Genomic DNA, 22923 nt, shown 5'->3' with positions numbered 1-22923 from the left:
ATTTTCCACATACTGCAAGATCTATCCTGAGTCCCACAGGCAGTACCTATACTAGTCTACATTCTTTGCTTTGCGGTACTCACCTCTAGGCTTCAACATGATCCCTAACTCCTGCTTCTAGCTTAATCCAATACCCCTTCCTGTTCTATAGTCAACATCTAGGTTCCTGACCTCCACATCTACCTGTAGGACCCATTGTGCTGTGTGTATACCCATGCTCCTTACTTTGCCTTCCTATGTTCTCCCTTAGGGTCAAACCTCTTGAGTATGCCTTCACATTTATATTCACTGGATGCTTATTTTTTTCACATCAGATGGATCTAGCTTGAGGTCACAGTACTTGGCCTAGTCTGGCTGTCTGCCCCTTATAGTGGGGACCTCTAGGCATCAACAGGGTCCCAAATCCCATGCTCTAGCCTAGTCTCAACACCTCTAATGTAGCTGGAAACTTTTCTCTGTTTTGCCTGTTCTTGCTAGACCAGCTTCTCTCCCACCTACTAGTCCCCATAATCACTTATAGAAGAATCATTAGGAGGCTGAATCGCTTGGAGGCTTCATACTAATTCTTTGGCTGATGGTTCAGGCTTCTTATTGACTAGCTCTTACATTTGCATTTACCCATTTCTAATAATCTATGTATCACCATGTGCCCTGTGGCTTACTGGTAATGCTCTGGCATCTTATTCCTCTTGTGACTGATGGCATCTCATTACTCCACCTTCTTTCTCATTGTCTCTTTGCTTGGTTTTCCTGCCTAGGTATATTCTGCCCTGCCATAGGCCAAAACTTCTTTCTTAACTAATGATAATAAAATGTATTCACAGCCTGTAGAGGGTCATCTCACATCACCTCTTCTATGCCTGATCCCAGAAAGACATACTCTACCATGATCCACATACAGGACACTGTGCTTCCTATTGCACCAATATTTCCAAAGTCCTCCCTCAGGGTCTAACCTGTGAGTATTCCACACACAATGAGATATTAGATTTTCTACCTGCCTCATCTCTCTTAAGTAGCACAACCAGTGTCCAATATTATTCTGGCTGTCTGCCCCTTTAAATGTGCACCTCTAAGTTTCAGTAGGGTTTCAAATCCCTTTTCACAGATTTGCCCCACCACCTCCTTTTGTGCTGTAACAACACCAATATTCCTTCCACAACTATACCTTACTTCATCCACCCACAGCATCCTCTATACAGCCCAAACCACCCAATTCAATGCCTAGACTTTGCATGCCCTCCCTCAGTGTCAAGACTCTTGAGTTTGCCTCCCCATATATTGTATGCTTGTTTTTCCACATCAGCTATATCTAGCCTGGGGGTGATTACTTTTCCTCATGAGCTGTACCTAGCCTGAGACCTAGTAATCTGGCCCAGTCTAGCTAGCAGCACCATGGAGTAGTGATTCTAGCTTTCCATGGCATCCCAAATCCATTTTCTAGACCCCATTCCACCCTTTTCTATGCTATAGCCAATATCCAGGTTCCCTCAAGAACCTTCCTTACCCATATCCACACACAGAATTCCTTGCTTCCTGTTCTACCTTAGTTCATACTAGATTACCTATGGTTTTTCCCATGTTCTACCCTAATGAGAACCCTCCCTGCTGTATACTTGTAGTTTTATACCCCTTGGATCTAGCACAGTACCCCCATCCATTGCTTCCATGTAGTCTGCCTTCCTTCCCCTTGCAATAGGGATTTTGCAGTAAGATCCCAAATTTCATGCCCCAGGCTAGTCATACCACTTCTGCTTTTGCTATAGGCTCTTGCTGTTACCCAATCTATCTTCATCTACCCATAGGATACTCTGTGCCTCCAATACCAATCCATTCAATAACCAGACTTTCCGTGTCCTATTCCAGTGTCTACCTGTTGGAAAACCCACCCACAATAAGATACTTGTTTTTCCCCCTCCCATCTTATCTCCACTGAGTAGCTCAGCCAACGTACAGTCATAATCTGACCATCTTCCCTTGGCAATTGGGGGTGCTAGACTTCTGCGGGGACCCAAATGCCAAGCCCCTGCACAGTTTTTATCACCTCCTCCTGATATGGCCAACACCTAGGCTCCAACCAGAACTTGACAAATTCATATCCACCCACAGCATGTTTGTGATGTTTCGACCATATTACTCCATATATAGACATCCTGTGACTGCCCATGGTGAAGCCTGTTGAGGACACCACTGTACACATAATACTTGTACCACAATTGCATACTTCATTTTTACATCCCATAGGATCTATCTGGTATTCCACAGACAATACCCTTGCATACAATGGCTTCCAATACCTTTCAGTTGTTACCTCAAGCTTTCCAAAGAGTTTTGAATTACACACCTCCACCTTGTTCCACAATCTGCTCCTATGTTGTAGTCAATTAATAGGGTCCCAACAAGAACTAGCCTAATCACACTCACCCATAGGATATTTTTTCCCAATTATACCATCTAATTCCATACCCATACTGCCTACGTCTTCTAGTGTTGCAGGAGGGCCCACTTGTTCATCCCAGCCTCCCAGCTAGCTTAGCCCTGAAATAACCACACAGAAATTGTATTAATTAAATCAGTATTTGGTCCATTAGCTCTAGCATCTAATTGGCTAACTCTCACATCTTGATTTAACCCATTTCTATTAATCTGTATATCGCCACATGACAATGGCTTACTGGCAAAGATTCAGCATGTCTGACTCTGGCAGTGGCTCCATAGCATCTCTCTGACTCTTTCCTTCTCCCAGCATTCAGTTCTGTCTTCCCTGCCTACCTAAGTTCTGCCCTATCAATAGGCCAAGGCACTTGCTTTATTTATTAACCAAGAAAAGCAACGCACAGAGGGGACTCCCACATCCCCTCCCCTTTTCTGTTTAAATAAAAAGGAAGGTTTTAACATAGTATAATTAAAATAACAGGAATCAAGCAAGAATTACAGTTACAGTATTTATATTTACTTTATCTTTTATCATAACTAAGGAAAACAGTATCTGTTCTTCAACTCCATCAAAGACTGCAGAAGGCTATAATATTACCTAAGTAAAAAGGAAGTATATTGTAAGCAACTTCCAAAACTCTAGAATTGACAGAGACATCCTACTGCCTGGACAGTCACCCAAAGTTTTTCTGTATCATTAGAGCATCCATCTTCAGCCTACAGGCCATACTATCTAGCATACATTTCCATGTAGTAGGAAATTTCAAAGACAGTTCAGTCACTTTCTTCTGTATCCTGTAGCATGTCTCATAGACTCTTTCATGAAGGAAGAACCCCTAAGGATCATCTCACCATTAGGCAGGTTCAGCAGTCATTTTTCTGCAAGTACTATATTTCCAATTCAGCAGTTGAGACAAGAGCAGTTTTTTGCCCAAATGGTTAAGGAGACTCTTCAATGCCCATCTTCCTCTCAAAGTAATTGGTGCTGCCTGGAGCAGATGTGTCTCACTGTCATGCAAAGTCTTAAATTTTTAAAACATTTTAAATGCCCTATTCTGAAGGTCTCAGAAAGATCTGAAGAATACGTAACTAACTGAAATATACCTATATATCTAGAAAATCTAACTAACATGACTACAAGCTTGACTATTATAGATGAGTATCTATTAACCTATATTTCTTAATTATACATTTTTAAATGAACTACACAATCATAATACCTTAATCAAGATCAGAAATACATATACATATAACAAAATTGACCTTCAATTTGTATCAATAAATGAAGATCCATATCCATGCAAATCTCTATAGCATATCCCCATTCAAATGGAAACAAACCTTTATAAACAATATTTGGGAATATGGGCATAGTTTTTTCCATATTACTTCCTGCTGTTTGGGGGCACTTTTAATCAGGTCTTTTCTGGTGTATCCTGTATATTAGGTTCATCTCAGTCAGCAATTGGGCCAACTAATTTTTTGAGGGTGTTCACAGCAACCTTTAAAGGGGTCTTGTTCCATGAAACCATATTGGTCTGGAAGCAATCCACAGTTTCTCATCTTCTGTGGAAACAAGAGAAGAATTTTCCAGAGCAACATATCCTTAGACCCAAATTTGAAAGTCCTGATACCTTTATAATATACATGCTGGTTTGGCTCAGCAAGTCATACAATGAAATATCTCTCTGTACTTAGCTCCTTCACAGTAAAATCTCAAAAAAAAAACACAATAATACACATAATCCAGACTCTCTGTAAATTTTCCATTTTTTATGTGGCTTATTTTTCTTCATTCCTTTTAATCTATGACTATCAGTACTCTGTCTCTTTGAAGACTTTAACCTTTTTTTAAAGAATTAACTTTATTTTATGACTATACTCTTTTTCTTCTCTCTTCTAAGCCTACATACTTTTATCCAACACTGTGACCCATTTAGAGGTCTTTTATGTCTGAATCTGTCCTATTGTGACTCTGTAATTCTTTACTGTCCAGTAGCATTTTTTTTTAAATACTGCTTCTTAAAAACTTAAGTTGCACTATAAATAGGGTATATATGGCACTTCCTGCTTTCTCAGCACAGTCTAAAACTTAAGCTGCACCATTACTAGGTCAAATATGGTAAAGAAGTTCTTGCTCCACCCAGCCAAGCATGGCAGAGTCACTTGTGCCTCTGAGCCACAGGCATACTACCCCACTTCCAGGTACTTATCAGGTCCACTTTGCCACAAAGCAAGCCTTAGCACCTTACTTACAAACCCCATCCAGATGTTCTGTCTCTAGAGGCAGAGGTTGTGCTGGCAACACAGCCAGCATTTCAAAACCACTGTTCTTTTATTCTGGGGCTGAGCCAGGAAGATGCTGCAGTAAGCCTCCAGCAAACAGCAAGAAGCTGTGTTAAATCTGTATTTTTTCTAGAATTCCTTTTCAAACCCTCTCAGGTTTTATATTGACTTAGTCCAACACATTGGTGCCAATTGTTGCATGGAACCACTTATTCATCCCAGCCTCCCAGGTAGCTTAGCCCTGAAATAACCACACAGAAATTGTATTAATTAAATTTCTGCTTGGCCCACTAGCTCTAGCTTCTTATTGGCTAACTCTCTCATCTTGATCTAACCCATTCCTATTAATCTGTATATTGTCACATAGCATTGGCTTACTGGCAAAGATTCAGTATGTCTGACTCTGGTAGTGATTCCATAGCATCTCTCTGACTCTTTCCTTCTCCCAACATTCAATTCTGTCTTTCCTGCCTACCTAAGTTCTGCCCTATCAACAGGACAAGGCAGTTTCTTTATTCATTAACCAAGAAAAGCAACACACAGAGGGGACTCCCACATCACCCTAGGGCCTATCCTGATGAATACCCTACTCATTGGACATTAATTTTGCATATTCCACTGATTCTTCCCTGTTTCTTACAGGCAGTGTCCAATACTAGAATGTGTACCTGGCATTGTAAGAGCAATGTTTCCACAAAGTTTCAATTCCTACACCCCTTCTAATCCCATCACCTATTCCTGCACTGTCTTCCACATCTAGACTCCTAACAGGACCCTCTACACTGGCGGTTCTATACCTGTTGTTTGTGATGCCTTTGGGGGTTGCATATAAGATAGCATGCATGTAAGATCTTTACATTATGATTCTTAACAGTACCAAATTGCAGTTATGAAGTAGCAATGGAATAATTTTATGGTTTGGGAACACCCCAACATGAGGAATTATATTAAAGGGTCATAGCATTAGGAAGATTTAGAACCACTACTTTATACTCACATCCACCCACAGAACACTTTGTACCACCTAAACTACTCCATGCCCAGATTTCTTGTGTCCTCCTACAGAGTATAGGATAGTGAATAAACCCCATTACCTCCATACTTATCTTTTTACTTCCAGTGGCATCTAGGCTGGATGGAATAAACACTGCTTCAATATAGAATGGTACCTGAGCTTTGAAGTTCAGACCTCAAACATTGTTCCATATCAAAAACCATGAGCCTATATCTAGCCTTCTATATCTTCCATGTTATAACCAAAGCCTAGGCTCCTGCCATGATCCACTCACTGTATGTACCCACATGGCCCTTTGTTCTGCTTATACAACTCTACTACCTACCCACTGTTTCCATGTCCTTATTCAGCCTGAGTCAAACCTGTTGACTACTCCCCCCAACACACACATATGTGCAAATAGGATATCTTGTAGGATCTAGATTTGCCCACTTCCCACACCCAGTCTTGACACCTGTACCTGGAAGTTGGGATCTATATAGATCTTCATGGCCATAAATCACACAGCCTTGATAGACCATTTTCTTTGGTGTCTGTACCTATATCCAGGCTGTAGCCAAGACTCACCATATTATCGCCCACTCACAGTAATTGTTATGCTGCCTACACCACACACTCTGTACGAAGACTTCCCTTGTCTCCTTTAGAGTCTAGCCTATAGTGTAACTCCAAAATAAGTAGATTCATTTTCTTCTACATACCACTGAGTCTAGCCCTAGTTACACAGCTAGTGTGCCTGCCTATTCTGGAAACTACAATTTAAAGAAGGAAGTTCTAGGCTTCCACAGAATTTCAATTCCTAAAGCATTGCCCAGTCCTCAGCAACTCCTGCTGTGCTATGGCCAACATATAGACTCCGGATAGTACCCTCTCTACCCACATTCATGGCAAGGGCATTTTGAGACACCTATATCACTCTAACATATTCCCAGACTTTCCCTGTCTTCCTCTAGGGGCTAGAATTTTAAAGACTCCTCCCCACACCTAGGTACTTGTTTTTCTACATTGACCAGATAAATACGGTTCTGGTTCCGACAGCCAAAGAACACACCAAATCTGGTACAACTTGCCATCTGCTAGCTGCCTCTTGGCCTCAGCAGTGTCCTACTCTGGTACCCCAAGTTAGTACTACCATCTTATCCTGGGTATTGCCAACATAGAGCATTTCACCAAGACCCACCTTAATAACATCTACCTGCATGGCATTCTGAGCTTCCTACACCACCATACTCCAAGCATAGATCTCTTACATTCTGCCTTAATGTATAACCTGGTGACTATAGTCTCCACTCAGTACATTGTGCTGTATCCTGTGGGATCTAGTTTAGATTGAACAGACGCTGCTTTATTCTAGAATGGCACTTAAAAAATTCAGTAGAGACCTCTATCCTTGCCCATGGTCCCTATACTCAGGCACATGACTATTCTCAACACTGATTTCTCTGCTTACATCTAAGCTTTTGTTAAGACTGTTTCAGCCACATGGTCCTTTGTGCCACCTACACCACTCCACTCCATACCCATTATTCACATGTCCTCCCCTTTAGTCAAGTTTATTGAGTATACCACCCACACACAAGATACTAAATTTTCCACTTCCTGCATAGTACCTGGTACAGTGCCAGTGCACAGACATAGTCTGTTCAGCTGTGCTTTGCAGTAGGAGCTTGTAGGGTTCTGCAGGGTTCCACATCCCTCAAGCTGGCCTAGTTCTGCCACCTCTTTTTTTATTATAGACAACACCAGTGTTTTATCCTGGACATGATATACCAGTATCCACCAATAGGACCTTTGATACTGTCTACAGCCCACATTCCATACCCAGACTCCCCAATTCCTTCTCTAAAGCCTAGCTTGTGTATAGCCCACAAACAAGTGGGTACATCTTTTTCTACATCCTACCCACTGGATCTAGTCCTGGTTGCATAGTCAGTGTACCTGGCTATTCTGAAAACTGCATTTAGATTTTCAATTCCTGAAGCATAGTCTAGTCCCACCAATTTCTGCAGTGCTGAAGACAACATATAGTCTCCTGTTAGTACCCTCTATACCTACATCTTCACAGATGATACTTTGAGATTCTGATAGCAGACCACTATATTCCCAGATTTTCCATGTCCTCCTCCAGGGTCTAGACTGTTGAGTATACCTCACAACAACCAGACACTTTTTTCCATATAAAATGGATAAACTCTGATTCCAAAAGCACAGACTGGACCTATTCTGACATACCTTGCTTTCTCCTAGTTGACTCTGCTCCTCAGTAGTATTAGAAATCCTACATCCCAGCCTAGTTCTACTACCCCATTTTGGGCTATAAACAACATTTAGGCTTCCACCAGGGACTGGCCTGTCCATATCTACCCATAAGACACTTTCACCTTCATACAACTCCCCTTACCAAACTCAGAGGCCCTCTCTCTCCCACTGGGCACTTGTTTTGAATGTCCAGTATGATATAGCATATATTGAATAGCCATTGTACAATTTTGTATTGGCACCAGATCAGTGCAATATAGATCTCTTACCTCCCACAGTGTCCAAAATCCTAAGTCCATTGCTAGTTGTACCATCTCTTCATATGATGTAGCTAACTTCTAGTCTCCTGACAAGACCCACCCTATCTACCTCCTCATCAAAGCCCTTTGTCTTACTTAAAGCATCGCACTCCCTACATCTTTTCATGTCCTCTCTGTGAGTCAAGCCTGTTAACTACACTCACATACAAACCATATACTTACTTTCCATGTCAAATGGGATCTAATTGCCACCCTGTCATGATATGACCACCAGCACCTTGCAGTGGTGACATATTGTTTTTTTCCCATGTGCTCAATTCCCATGCCTTCTTATGCCCTACCTCTTCCTCCTGTGTTGTAGCCAACACCTTGTCTCACATCATGATCAGCCTACTCATATCTATCCAAAGGATTCTTTTTTAAGCTTATGCCACAATACTCTAAATCTATATGTTCCCAAGTCCTCTCCCTTGGTCTTGCTTGTGAGTATTCTCTCCAGTGGATGTTTGTTTTTTCCACATGCCATTGGATATCTTCTGGCTCCCATAGTCTATGATCAGATCTAGCCTGGCTGCCTGGACTTTCAATAGTGACCCCTTTCTATAGATTTTCAAGTATTACACCCTACCATCACCTCATCCTGTGCTCTTCAACATCTACACTTCCAGCAGTTCCCTCACAACCATAAGATTATTTGTGCTGCATAAACCCCCACACACTCCATACCCAAATTTTCTAGTGCACCACCGGGATCTAACCTATTGAGTACCCACCCCCTCTTATACTTAAACATTAGGTACTTATATTACATAACCCATGATATCTAGCCTAGATAGAACAGCTTTTTCTTTGCTTTGGAATGGCACCTATACCCTACTTAGAGAACTCTACCTACTACAGTGTTGAAATCTAAAGCCTAGACCTACTTCTCCCTCTATCTGTATTGTTTCCATATCCATAGTCTAGCTAGGACCTGTAAAAACTACCTCCACCTACAGGATCCTTTGTGCAGGCTTTGCAGGTTATCCGAACCCATTCCATAATCAGTGTTTGCATGTCTGTTGCCTTGGTCAAGCCTGTTTATATTACCACCACCATGACCTCAGTTTGGTTTGACATCTCTAGCCTTCTGTATCTTCTCAAATACTGTGTCCCAGCCTACTTTGACCACATCCTCCTGTGCTGTAGTCAATATCTAGGCTTGCCCCAGTACCCAGTCTATTCATAAATACCCACAGTAACTATCATTTTATTTGCCAGTATCATCTTAACTCTAATTCTAGACTTCCACCAGAGTCTAGATTGGTGAAGACCCCTAGTTGTTACCCAGGGTCTATACTGCTGAGTCACTTCTACGCACAGCTGAATATTCATTTTTCACATACTATGAAACCTAGCCTATATTGAATCACCACTGATTTGTCCCAGAATGACCACCTGTACTTTGCTGTAGAGATCTATAACCTCATCTAGGGTCCCAAATTCAAGATTCTCAGTAGGTCTACAATCTTCCATCTGTAATACAGCCCATACCTAGGTTCTCAACTTCTTCTGGCATATTCACACTCACCTACAGGATACTTTATGTTGCTGATGCCATGCAATTCCATACCCAACCTTGCCACGTCCTCACCCAGGGTCAAGCCGGTAGAGATTATCTCCACTACCCACATACACAAGATAACTTGTCTTTCCACATCCTATCTGATCTAGTCTGGGTGCAGTTTCGGTGACTAGAGGCTAGGAAGTTAATACTCCACCTTTTCATATTTATTCATAGGTGTAATGAATGCTTGTTCAAATCACAAGGGTGTGGGGTCATCAACTGGAGCTTGGTCAACCTACCATGTTTCATACACCTAAAACCAACCAAACAAAAACAACATACTGTCTCTCTTCTAGCATTCATCAACTTTCAATAGTCTTCATTTAGGAGGGGGTGTTCTTGTGCCACTCCCCTACCTATCCTAGAATATCAATAGACCCCCTCTTGTGAATATCTTCTGCAGGCAACCATTGTTACAATGAATTCATGAGTGTAGTAGTCCTGTTATGTCTAGAAAACATGGAATTATTGCTTTTGTTATGACGATGAATTAGAAGCTCAAAGAAGAGATATAAGATAGGCTTAGGAATTTAGGAGTTGTAACACCCGGTTTTGGTGTTACACCCTCGGTACAGTTCGCGCGCAGCTGTACCGAATGCGAGTCCGGGCAAGGGCCTGGAGATTGAACACAAGAGACAGAGACCAGGGTCATTCGATAGGAGATCAAGCGAATGCCGTTTATTCAGACTTGGGGAAGCCCTTTTCTACCTAACTGCAGCACAAAGATCTCTCCGCCCAGGAAGGTGGGAATTTACCATATTAACAATGGAGAAGATTGCCTGCAGCTAAATCACCAGGTGGGGCAGGGATAGCACGGAAACACACAGGAAGCTTAGTTAACAAATAACAAACTGTCCCCGCCAATGCACTCCAGGAGTAAGGGAGACCAGGGCCCTACAGGAGTTACTTGTGAATAGATCATATTTCAATCTCAATGTTGATTAAATAGCATCTTTTTATTAATAGATGAAGTTTAATAATAATTTCTTCCTTATTTTCTTAATGAATTTTATCTTTTTCAATTTTATTGTGGCATAATTCACAAAATTTTTACACCCTTAACATGGGAAATGTCAACATCCTAGGTTAAAATTGCAATTTATTTAAATTAAAAAATGTTCTTGAGTGATAATGTTTTAGTTATTGTATTGCTGTGAGGAGACACAATGACCAAAATAGCTTTTAGGTCATTTAGGTGGGGGCTTGCTCAGTTTCAAAGGGTTAGAACATAATTATTATAGTGTAGAGTTACAGCAAACAGACAGACATGATTCTAGAAAAGTAGCCGAGAGCCCACATCTCATCTTCAAGTTGTAGGCAAGAGAAAGAAAGAGACTAGGCCTGGAATCTACTGTTGAAGACCCAAAGTCCACCCCTACAAAGCCATATCTACTACAACAGTGCCATACCTCCTAATCCTTACTAGATGGTACCACCAACTGGGGAGCAAGCATACAAGTATATGAGCCTAAGGGCTTTTCTCATTCAAACCACCACAGGTAATAAGAATCTATTAATTCTTATAGACTTTGGGAATTAAAAAGTCAAACAAAATATCTCAGTTAAGAATTGAAAAGGTTTCATAGTGCATTGCATATTAATTATTTTTTTATGTATATATCTGTTTCAGGCCAGAACTCTTTGATTGGAATAATGTGGTTTCCCAGCAGTCAGCCACACAAAGACTGGAGCATGCCTTCAATATTGCCAAATGTCACTTAGGCATAGAAAAGCTTCTTGATCCTGAAGGTTGGTACATTTCCTGACTATCTTAATTTTTAATATGGTTTGTCTTAATTATTTTCTGTCTCACTCAGACTTTACAGTTACATATAGTAAACACAAAATAAAAAGTCATGCAGAATGAGATCCTGTCTAAACAATAACTACAAGTAGAAAGGAATGTATTTTAGTGCTTTCCTGTGTTCTGAGAATATAAAAAGGGCTAGGGTCTATCTGATATTACAAATTCACATAAATATAGTTCTCAATATACAAAGTTTTAAAACTGAAGTGTAGCACTTTGTGAGAACAAAGAGGAAAACCAAAAAAAAAATTCTACACTATTTGTAACTCATGGTTGGAGCATGCTGTATTGGAGAAAATTTATTACAAATAATTACAAATACATAATTATTTAATTATTCTACCCATTGATTTGGTAGATAACTCAGCTATAATTGATTAATTATTCTTGTTAATTTTGTTCATGTGCTTTCTAAAAGGCATGATAGTTTATTATTTAAATCAGAATGTTTAAACCTGCACTGCTTCTGTTAGAATTTGCCATTTTGGGGAGGTCATCAGTTGATGGTTATTTATGTTTGGCCTCATTAATTGGCAGACAGAATTGCAGGATTTATATTTTTACTATATCACTCTTAAATAACTTCCATCTTTGTCACTGAAACTACAGATCCATATCTTCTGTGCACCTGAATTAGCAGCATATTGGTTTCTTGACCTCTGACTTCTTCTTTCCTGGTTCCCAATGAGACACTTCCGTATTGTGCTAACATTGTGAAATTAGTCTGTTATCCCTTTGCTAAGACATGACCAAACATTGAGAAGTTTGAGTAGCAAAATTAGTGAGTTCTTAAATATGAATGAAATTGATACTTGGGCAGAAACTGAAGAATATAGAAATTTATAATTAAATGATCTTTGAAATATTAAGTTATTTTTTAAACAGGACATACTCAAGAGGTGTTTCTGACAGGTTACATTCTGAAAAATGTTTGAAATGACTCAAAAGAGCAAATTTTACTGATAAATTTATTGTCAATTAAAGTCTAGTCTTAATTGTTTCAGTTATGAAACACATTTACTAGAACTCATCTTGTAGTTTCTTATCAGAACAGGGATAATTAACAAAAAATAAGCTTAGAAAATGATATTCTCAGATGATATGATACAATAAATAAGACACTTCCTGCCAAGCTGAAGGACCCGGGTTCAAGCCCTAGTACTGACATGGTAGAAGGAAATAACAAACTCTGATATATTATGCTCTGACCTCAACATATTTTGGAATGTGTGTACCTATGTGTACATGCATACATGTGTGCACATACACACACTGTAGAAATGTATTTTTGATTAATTTATTCTATATGTCTTTTACATCATGTTTCTTGATCCCATTCATTCCCCTGTTCCATAGCATCTGACTTATGCCCTGCATACCACCCAAATAAAAAAAAACTTAAGAGAAAATAGAAAATTAAAAAGCAGAAAGTTAAAAATCTTGCCTTGGAAGCTGCAGTGTGACACAGTGAGTCACGCTTTAAATACCTTTGTCAGTTTTTTTTTTTTTTATTTGCAATTGTTCATTGCAAAGAATCATGCTTCTGGTTCAAGGCCTCTGGTTTATACTACCCTATCAATAGGTAATGGGGACAGCTATTCCATACTCACAAATTTGGGACTAGCTTATCCACACTTCTCCTAACAGGGCTGTCTCTATAGTTCTGCCCTGGATTGGTTCAAGGCCATTTCTCCTGGGTGTTGCAGCTTGTGAGAGTCAGGGATAGCTCTCCCACTCTTATGACTCCAGGGACAGCTGTCCCGCCTACTACAGGCCCTGGCACCTCAAGACACATTAGAAATGTGGAGAGCTCTCCTATGTTTCTAACAGACTGGACTGGCTCTTCCACCCAGAGCTAAAAGGAATGATTCTATTGTTAGTCCTTGGTGAGGTACAGGGCCTGCTCTCCTGAGCGTATGGCTACCAGTATGGTTTTATCACTATTAAGGTCAAAGATTCAACTATACAACATGCCCCAGACATCGGTGGGCCAGAGATGAGGTAGGAGGGCAGCACTTCCCTGCCCATGCAGCCACAGGACAGATGAGAAATTGTGAGAACTCTGCCGGGCTTACAAATCTGGGGCTGGCTCACACACAGCTGAGCTGACATGATTGGCTCTATTGTGCTACCCTGGAGAGGCACAGGGCCTGCTCGCCTTAGCTTAGCAGCTGGTAGTGGTCCAGTACAGTTTTGCTGCTTTTATGGTCACAGGGTAAGATATAACACCTGCCCCATATATTGATGGGCAAGTAATGGGGTAGAAGGATAGCGCTCCCCTGCCCATGCAGCCACAAGACAGCAGAGAAATAGGGGGAGCTCTTCTATACTTACAACTTTGGGGCTGGCTCACCCACATCTGAACTGACAAGGTGAGGAGGAGGGCCTGCTCTGCCAAGTGTTGTGGGAGTCAGAGATAACTCTCCTACTTCTATAACCACAGGGTCATCTCAAAGACCTCCCTAAGACAGTGATGGGCAGGGAGGAGGAGGGGATGTATCCTATACCAATACCACCACCAAAGTGATGGCTAATGGTGACAGCTCTCCCATACACACAAATTTGGGGGTTGACCACCCACACCTCTGCTAATAGAGTGTCTCTATTAGGCTCCCTCAGCATGGTTTGGGGCCAGTTCTCCCAGGTATTGCAGCTTTGGGGATCTGGGATAGCTCCCCCACACGTATGACTACAGCTCCAACTCTGCTACCTGCTACGGGCCCTGGTACCACAAGACACATGCGAAATGGGGAGTGTTCTCCCATGCTTACTATTTCTGGGCTGGCTCGTCCACAACTGAGCTAACAGGGATGGCTTTATTGCACTACCTTGGTGAGGAACATGGTCCACTCTCCTGAGTGTTGTAGCTGATTGTACTCCAGTGCAGCATTCCAGATCTTATGGTCACAGGGTCAGCTCTTAACACTTGTCCAGAACATCGATGGAAGAGGTATGGAGTAGGAGAGCAGTTCTGCCCTGCCCATGCAGCCACAAGGTAGATGAGAAATGGGGAGAGCTCCCCCATGCTTACAACTTCAGACCTGGCTCACTCACACCTGAACTGGCAATGTTGGCAGTATTGTGCTGCCCTATTGAGAAGCAGGGCCTGCTCTGCCAAGTTTGGCGGATGATTAGGGTCAAAGATAAGTTATTTTCTGCTCTAATGACCATGGGGTTAGCTCAGAGACCTTCCTCAGACATTTATCTGGGGGGAGAGGGTAACACTCTCCCACCTATGGCACCACCAAACATAGCTAAATGGGGACAGCACTCCCATACTCAGTTGTGGGCCTACGTCAACCACACCTCTCCTAGTAAGGCTGTCACTATTGTTCTGCCCTGGCATGATTCAGGGCCAGTTCTCCCAGGTGTTGCAGCTGGTAAGGGTCAGGGATAGCTCTCCCATAGTTATAACTACAGGGCCAGCATTCATATCCGTTATAGGACCTAGCATATCAAAATGCATGAGAAATGTTAAGAGCTCTCCTATGTGACAACTTTGGCACTGGCTCGTCCCTACCTGTGCTAACAGGGATGGCTCTATTGCGATGCCTTGGTGAGGTTCAGGGCTTCCATTCATAAGTGTTGCAGTGGGTTGTAGTTCATGACAGTTTCTCTTCTGGTCACAGGGTCAGCTCTACCACTTGTCTCAGACATTGATGGACCAGGGATGGGGTAGGGTCAGCCATCACTTGCCCATGCTACAACAAGACAGATGAGAAATGGGGAGAGCTGTCCGATGCTTACAATTTGGGGGATTGCTCACCTATATCTGAGCAGACTTGGTTGGCTGTATTGTGCTGCCCTGGTGAGGTGCAGGGACTGCTCTCTTGAGTATTGAGCTCGTGGTGGTTCAGTGTAGTTTTCCTGATCTAATAGTTGTAGGATCAGATCTACCCCAGCCCCAGAAAATGAAAGGTCATAGGTAGGATAGGAGGGCTTCTCCTCACTGCCCATGCACCCACAAGACAGATAAAAATTGGGGAGAGGTATCCCATGTTTACAATGTTAGAGCTGGTGTATCCACTCCTGAACTGTCATAGTTGACTCTATTGTGCTGCCTTGGTGAGGAGAAGGCATGATCTCCTGAGTATTGCAGCTGGTCATGGTTCAATATGGTTCTCCTGCTCTTATGATTACAGGGGTCAGCTCTAACTTTAGCAGCCCCACACATTTATGGGCTTGGGAAGGGATTGGCAGGCAGCCACCCCACGCCCATGCAGCCACAAATCAGATGTGAAATCCAGAGAGCAATCCCATGCTTACAACGTTAGGGCTGGCTCACCCACTCATGAGCTGACATGGATAGCTATATTGTAATTCCCTGACAAAGTACATGGCCTGCTCTGCTGAGTGTAGTACCTGGTAGGGATCAGATATAGCTCTCATGCTCTTATGTCCACAGGGGAGGCTCTGTCACCTGCCACCAGAATTTGATGGATGGGTAGGAGGGAGGCAGCTCTCTTCAATGTGTGTTGCTACCAAATAATGGGTAATGGGGACAACTCTCACATGCTCACAACTTGGGGGCTGGCTCACCCATACCTGACCCTACATGGTTAGCTCTATTGTAGTTCCTTGGTGATGTGCAGGACCAGTTCTCCTGAATGTTATAGCTGGTGGTGATCCAATACAGTTTGTTCACTCTTAATATCACAATGTCTATCCTCATTGAAAGACACTGATGGATCAGACATGGGCTAGCAGGAATACTCACCCCCTGCCCATGCAGCCACAAGAGAGATGAGAAATGTGGAGCCCTCTCCTTTGGGTACAACACTGGGGCTGGTTCTCCCACATCTGAGCTGATATGGTTGGCTCTTTTGTGGTGGTGCCCAGGTGTGGTGCAGGGGCTGCTCTGCTGAAAGTTTTAGCTGGTGGTAGTCCAACGTAGTTTTCTGGCTCTTGTGATCATAGGATCAACTCTACCTCTAGCACCAGACCTGATGGGCTAGGGTATGGTACGGGACACCCCTCTCCTGTCCATGCAACAATAAGATGAAGGAGAAATGTGGAGACGTACAACCCCATGCTTACAGGTTTGGGGTTGAGTCCCCTGTACCTGAACTCTAGTGACAATGCACAATCAACAAAAAGCTTAGAGACTGATGTTGAGGTTCAACCTGATGATATGAAAAGCAAAGCAGTCAGCTACTGGTTCTTACCTCAACCTCAGTCTGAAATGGTGATCCTGTCAACAGGAAACTCAGAAAGAGATTGTGCCTGTGAGCTGTCTCCTCCTGTTTTTATAATCTTTTCTAAGGCTGGAATTAAAGGCATATACCACTGGGAGGAAAGGCCTGCACTGCGTGCTTTCAGTGACAAAATAGTATGGCTACTAGGATTAAAGGTGTGTATTAGCACTACCTGGTCTCTAAGGCCATGGGGGCTGTTTTACCCTGGATCTTCAGGCAAGATTTACTTACTAAAATACAATTGGAATGCCACTACGAAGTGGTTAGCTCTATTGTGCTGCACTAGTGAGGTACAGGGCCTGTTCTCCTGAGTGTTGTTGCTGGTGGTGGTTCAATATAGTTTTCCAGCCATAATGGTCAGAGAGCCAGTTATATCCCCAGCCCCAAAATATGATGAGCCAGGAATGACCACTCTCACCTGCTAATGCAGCTTCAAGATGGACCAAAATGGTGAGAGCTCTCCCATGCTTCCAAGTTTGGGGATGACTCCTCCATAGGTGTACTAGCAGGCCTGCTCTGCGGAGTGTTGTAGTTATTGTGTCCCAGGATTGTTTTCCTGCTCTCATGATGACAAGGTAAGCTCTTCCACCTGGCCCGGACATTGAAGGTCCAGGAATGGGTAAGAAGGTACCACTTCTCTGCCAATGCAGCCATAAGACAGATGAAAAAAAAATGGGTAGTGCTCTCCCGTGCTTACAACTTCTGGGTTGGCTCACAAACACATGGGCTGACAATCTTGACTCCATTTGCTGCCCTGGTGAGATGCAGGGTCTGTTCTTCTAAGTTTTCCAGCTGGTACTAGTCCAATAGTTTTCTGGCATTTATGATCACAGGGTCAACTCTAACTGCTGCAAAAGACATTGATGGGCTGAGATGGGGTTGGAGGTAGTCCCCTGCTTCCCAGCAGCCACATGACAGATGAGAAATAGAGAGAGCTCTCCCATGCTTACAAATTTGGAGCTGGCTCATCCACACATGAGCTGATCTGGTTGGCTCTATTGTGCGGCCCTGTTGATATGCATGGCTTTCTCTTTTGCATCTTGCAGCTGGTGGGGGTCAGAGATAACCTCTTATCCTCATATGACCACAGTGCCTGCTCTAACACCTTCCCTAGATTTGATGAGTAGTAGGGAGCAGGGGGGCAACATGGCCCCAAACATGGTGCCAAAAGCAGATGTATAAGGGAATCGCTCTGACATGCTCATACTTTGGGGCAGGCTTGCTCATACCTCCTCTTACATGGATGTCTATTGTGCTGCCCTGGCATGGTGCAGGGCTACCTCATCCAGGTATTGCAGCTGGTAGCAATCACTGATAGCTCTCCTACTCTTTTGACCACAGGGCTAGATGGCTCTGTTGTAATGCCTTGTTGAGATGCAGGGCCTGCTCTCCTGAGTGTTGCAGCTATTGTGTTCCAGTACAACTTTCTGTTTTTATGGTCCCAGGGTCAGATCTACCACCTGACCCAGACATTCATGTGTCAGTGATGGGTTAGGGGGATAGCACTCCCATGCCATCCAGGCATAGGAGTGATGAGAAATGGGGAACACTTGCCCATGCTTACAACTTGGTGGTTGACTTACTCTATCTGGGCTGCCCTGGTGCAGCCTGCTGTCCTGAGTGGTTCAGCTGCTTGTGGTCAGGTAGAGTCTTCTCACTCTTAGGATCATAGGGACAGCTCTACCACCTGCCTGACCACTTATGAGTCAGGGATGGAGAAAGTAGGCAGCTTTCCCCTGCCCAAGTAACCACAAGACAGAAGAAAAAATGGGAAGAGCTATCCCATACTTACAACTTCAGGCCTTGGTCACCCACACATGAGCTGAAAATGTGGGCTTTATTTTGTTGTCCCGTTGAGGTTCAGGGCTTTCTCTGCTGTGTGTTTCAGTTAGTGAGGGGTCAGAGATAGCTCTTATGCATTTATGACCCCACACTCTGTTCTACCAGCTTTCCCAGGCTTTTTAGGTCTTCCAATTTTTGTTTGTCTTTTCCTCCATTTCTTTGGGGGGAATTACTCATTTCCTCTTTAAGAGTTTCAAACATTCTCCTGAAGTTATTTTTTAGGTAATTTTCTTCTGCTTCATCTATATTTGGTTGTTCAAGTCTTGCTATTGTAAGGTCTCTAGATTTTACTGGTGTTATGTTGCTCTTTGTGGTGTTGGGTGTGTTCTTAGCTTGTCTACTCATCTTTTCCTCTAATTAGTGTGGTTGGGGCTGTCTGTGATTCTGCTGATTAGTCTTCTAGGTGCCAGTGAATCTAAGGCTCTTTGGTCACTCCATGTTCCTGGAGGTTGCTTAGTGCTCTAGGAATTTGCTCTGCTCACTTGGAGTTTGCTGTCTCAGACCTGCTCTGGCCTCAGTTGTGTGCTCAGACCTGTTTTGGTAAATGTCCCTGGTCTGGATCCACTCCTGCGGATGTCCCTGGCTTGGGGTTGGTCCTTCAAAAGACTTGGGTATGCCCATTTTGACAGAGGACCTTACTCATGTCTACTCCCTCAGAGGTCCCAGACTCATGCATGGACCCGCAGAAATCTCTGGTTCCTACCTACTCCCTCAGATGTCTTAGACCCACAAGGGTCCTGGCTCAGGTCTACTCCATCGAAAGTCCCAGATTCATCCTTGGGCCCACAGCAGTCTCTGGCTCTGGTGCACTTGCTCAGCGGTTGCTCCCCTATACCTGCTCCTGCGGAGTTTTCTGTCTCAGGTCTGCTCTGGCCCAGGGTGCTGGCTCAGTCCTGCCTCTGTAGAAGTCAATGGTCTGGGTCTGCTCCTGCTCCCATGGAGCTCGCTCAAACCTAGGTAGCTGGCTCAGTTCTGCACCAGGAAATGACCCTGGTCTGGATCTGTTCCTTCTCCCATGGAGTTCACTGTTCTAGGCTTGTTCCAGCCTAGGTCACTGGTTCATTCCTGCTCTTTGGGAGATCACTGCCTCAGACCTGCTCTGGCCTAAGTTGTTGCCTCAGTCTCTCTCTCAATCTTTTGAACCCAGGGAAAGGTATTCCACCAACCACAGATGCTGTCACAACATGAAGATGAGAAATGGGGAGAGATTTATCAATGCTTATATCTTCAGTGTTGGCTCATCCACTCCTGTACTGATATAGTTGGCTCTATTGTGCTGCCATGGTGAGGTGCAGGGCCTGCTCTCCTGAGTGTTCCACTTGGTGGTGGTCCATTATAATTTTCCCACTCTTACAATCATAAGGACAGCTCTAGCTCCAGCTCCAGACAATGATGGACCAGGGATGGGATAGGAGGTCCACTATTCCCTGCCCATGCAGTGTCAAGATAGATGAAAAAGGGAACTATATCACCATTGCTTAAATTTGGGGATGGCTCATGCATACATAAGGTAATAAAGGTAATAGAGGGATAGCTCTATTGTGCTACCTTGTTGTGAGGCATGACCTGTTCTCCTGAGTGTTGTAGCTATTGTGTTCCAGTACTGTTTTCCTGTGCTTATGGTCACAGGGTCAGTTCTTCCACCTGCACTAGAAATTGAAGGTCTGGGGATGACATAGAATGGCATAGTTTCCCTGCCAATACAGCCTTTAGACACATGAGAAATGGGAAGTGCTCTCCCATGCTTGCAATTTTTGTGCTGGCTCACCAACATCTGAGCTGACACTGTTGACTCTATTTGCTGCCCTCGTGAGATGCAGGGTCTGCTCTTTTAAGTGTTGTAGCTGCTGGTGGTCCAATGGCATTTTTAGGGTCATATGACCACAGGGTAAGCTCTTCCCCTAGGAGCAGAATTGATGGGGTAGGGGTCAGTATCCCCTACCCATGCAGCCACAAGGCAGATGAGAAATGGGGTGATCTCTCCCATGTTTACAAGATCAGGGATGACCCACCCATACCTGAGCTGGCATTACTGACTCCATTGTTATGCCCTGTTGAGGTACAGGGCCTGCTCTGCTGAGTCTTGAAACTGGTAAGGGACAGAGATAGCTCTTGTTCTCTTATGAATGAAGTGTCAACTCTAAGACCTTCTCCAGATTTGATGAGTGGGGAGTAGAAGGAGGGCAACTCTTCCACTAGCATGCCATCAAAAATAAATGGGTAATGGGGACATCACTTACATGCTCAAATATTAGGGATGACTCACTCACACCTTTTCTTATGGGGTTGTCTCTATTTTGCTGCCCTGTCATAGTGCAGGTCCAGCTTGATCACCTGGGGCAGCTAGTGGCAATCACAAATAAATAGATTTCACATTTTTATAGCCAGGGGGCAAAGTCTGCTACCTGCTTCAAGCCCAGGCACTACAAGACAGATGAGAAATGGAGAGAACTCTCTCCTTCTTCAGCACCACAGCTGGCTCCTTCATATCTGAGTTAACAGTGATTGCTCTGTTGTGATGCCTTGTAGAGGTGCAGGGCCTGCTCTCCTGACTGTTACAGCAATCGTGTTCCAGTACAGTTTTCTGCTCTTATGGTGACAGGGTCAGCTCTACCACCTGACTCACACATTTATTGGCCGGAGATGGGGTAAAAGATCCACTCTACCCTGCCCATGAAGCCTGCTCTCCTGAGTGGTTCAGCTGTCATGTGTCATGTAATGGTTCAGTAGAGCTTATGGTTATAGAGACAACTCTACTCCCTGCCCCAAACATTGATGGGCCAGGGATGGGATAGGCAGGCTGCTCTCCCCTGCAGAAACAACTATAAGACAGAAGACAAATTGGGAGATATATCCAATGCTTTCAAGTTCATCTCATCCATACCTGAACTGACTATGTGGGCTCTATTGTTTTGATCTATTGAGGAATAGGGCTGGCTGTGCTAATTGTAGCCACTGGTGGGAATCAGAGATAGCTCTCATGAACTTATGACCACAGGGTCTACTTTACTACCTTTCCTAAGCTTTGAAGAGTAGAGGAGGAGGAGGGCATCTCTCCCTCACCCATGTCATCACCAAACAGATGGGTTAAAGATGGTTACTTAAAAGAAATCCCACACTAGCTCAGAATAGAGAAATAGATCGTTATTTATTTAGGGGTAAACTCACAAATCAGAATCCTCTGCTGGAACAGAGATCACAGACCAAAATCTGCAACTGGAACAGAGAGAGAGGCTGGAAAAGAGGCCGGACACATGCTCTGCATCAGCATATAGAGTATAAGAGACCATGCCCCAGTGGGTGGATTACCACTAACTGTAAGACTTCCTACAGCAATGGGTAATTGTGATAGCTCTCACATACTCACAATTTGGGGCCGGTTCACCCACATCTCCACTTACAGGGTTGTTTCTATTGTGGTGCCCTGTCATGATGCAGTGCCAGCTCAACTGGTTATTGCACCAAGTAGTTTAGAAGGATAGCTCTCCCAATCTTATGACCACAGAGACAGCCTTCCCACCAGCCAAAGACCCTGCCACCACATGAGAGATGAGATACAGGGAGAGCTCTTCCATGCTTACATCTTCGGGGCTGGCTTACCCACTCCTGAGCTAACATGGTTGGTTTCATTGTACTCCCCTGGTGAGGTGCAGGACCTGTTCTCCTGAGTATTGCAGCTGGCTGTGGTCCAATATAGTTTTCCCACTCTTATGATCACAGGGTCAACTTTACCCCCAGCACCAGACATTAATGACCTGGGATGGAGCCATGAGCAGCCCTCCCCTGTTTATGCAACAGCAACAAGACAGATAAAAATGAGAGAGCTTTCCCATCCTTATAACTTCAGGGCTGGATCACCCATACCTGCGCTGACATGGTTGATTGTATTGTGTTGCTCTGTAGAGTTTCCGGGTCTGCTCTGCTTAGTGTTGCAGCTGGTGGCCTCAGATATAGCTGTAAGGTTTGTATAACTTAAGGGTTTGCTCTAGCACCTTCCCCAGACTGATGAGTAGCAGCAAGAGGAGGGTAGCTCTCCCCCATGCATACTGATACCAAACCTATAGGTACTGGGGAAAAGTATCACATGCTCCCAATTTGTGGCTGGCTCACCCACATCACTTCTTACAGAGTGGTCTCTTTTATTCTGCTCTGGCATGATACAGGGCCAGCTTGCCTAACTATTGCAGCTGGTGGCAGTCATAGTTAATTCTGCAACT

General features: G+C 43.7%; 1 protein-coding gene across 1 annotated transcript in view; it reads left to right on the top strand.

The window, feature by feature from the left end:
- Window positions 1–4555: 4555 nt before the first annotated feature.
- LOC126494487 (dystrophin-like) overlaps window positions 4556–22923 on the top strand; it is a 449593-nt gene continuing 431225 nt past the window's right edge. Inside the window, exons 1-2 of the mRNA XM_050131854.1 lie at window positions 4556–4641; window positions 11493–11611. Coding sequence (XP_049987811.1) covers window positions 4556–4641; window positions 11493–11611 — 205 coding nt within the window. The remainder of the gene's footprint in view (window positions 4642–11492; window positions 11612–22923) is intronic.

This window comes from Alexandromys fortis, unplaced genomic scaffold (assembly GCF_014885135.2).
Source record: "Alexandromys fortis isolate MF-2015 unplaced genomic scaffold, M_Fortis_MF-2015_v1.1 scaffold_384, whole genome shotgun sequence".
Lineage (NCBI taxonomy): Eukaryota > Metazoa > Chordata > Mammalia > Rodentia > Cricetidae > Alexandromys > Alexandromys fortis.
Note: the sequence above shows the minus strand (reverse complement) of the source record. Positions and strands in the feature narration are given on the sequence as shown.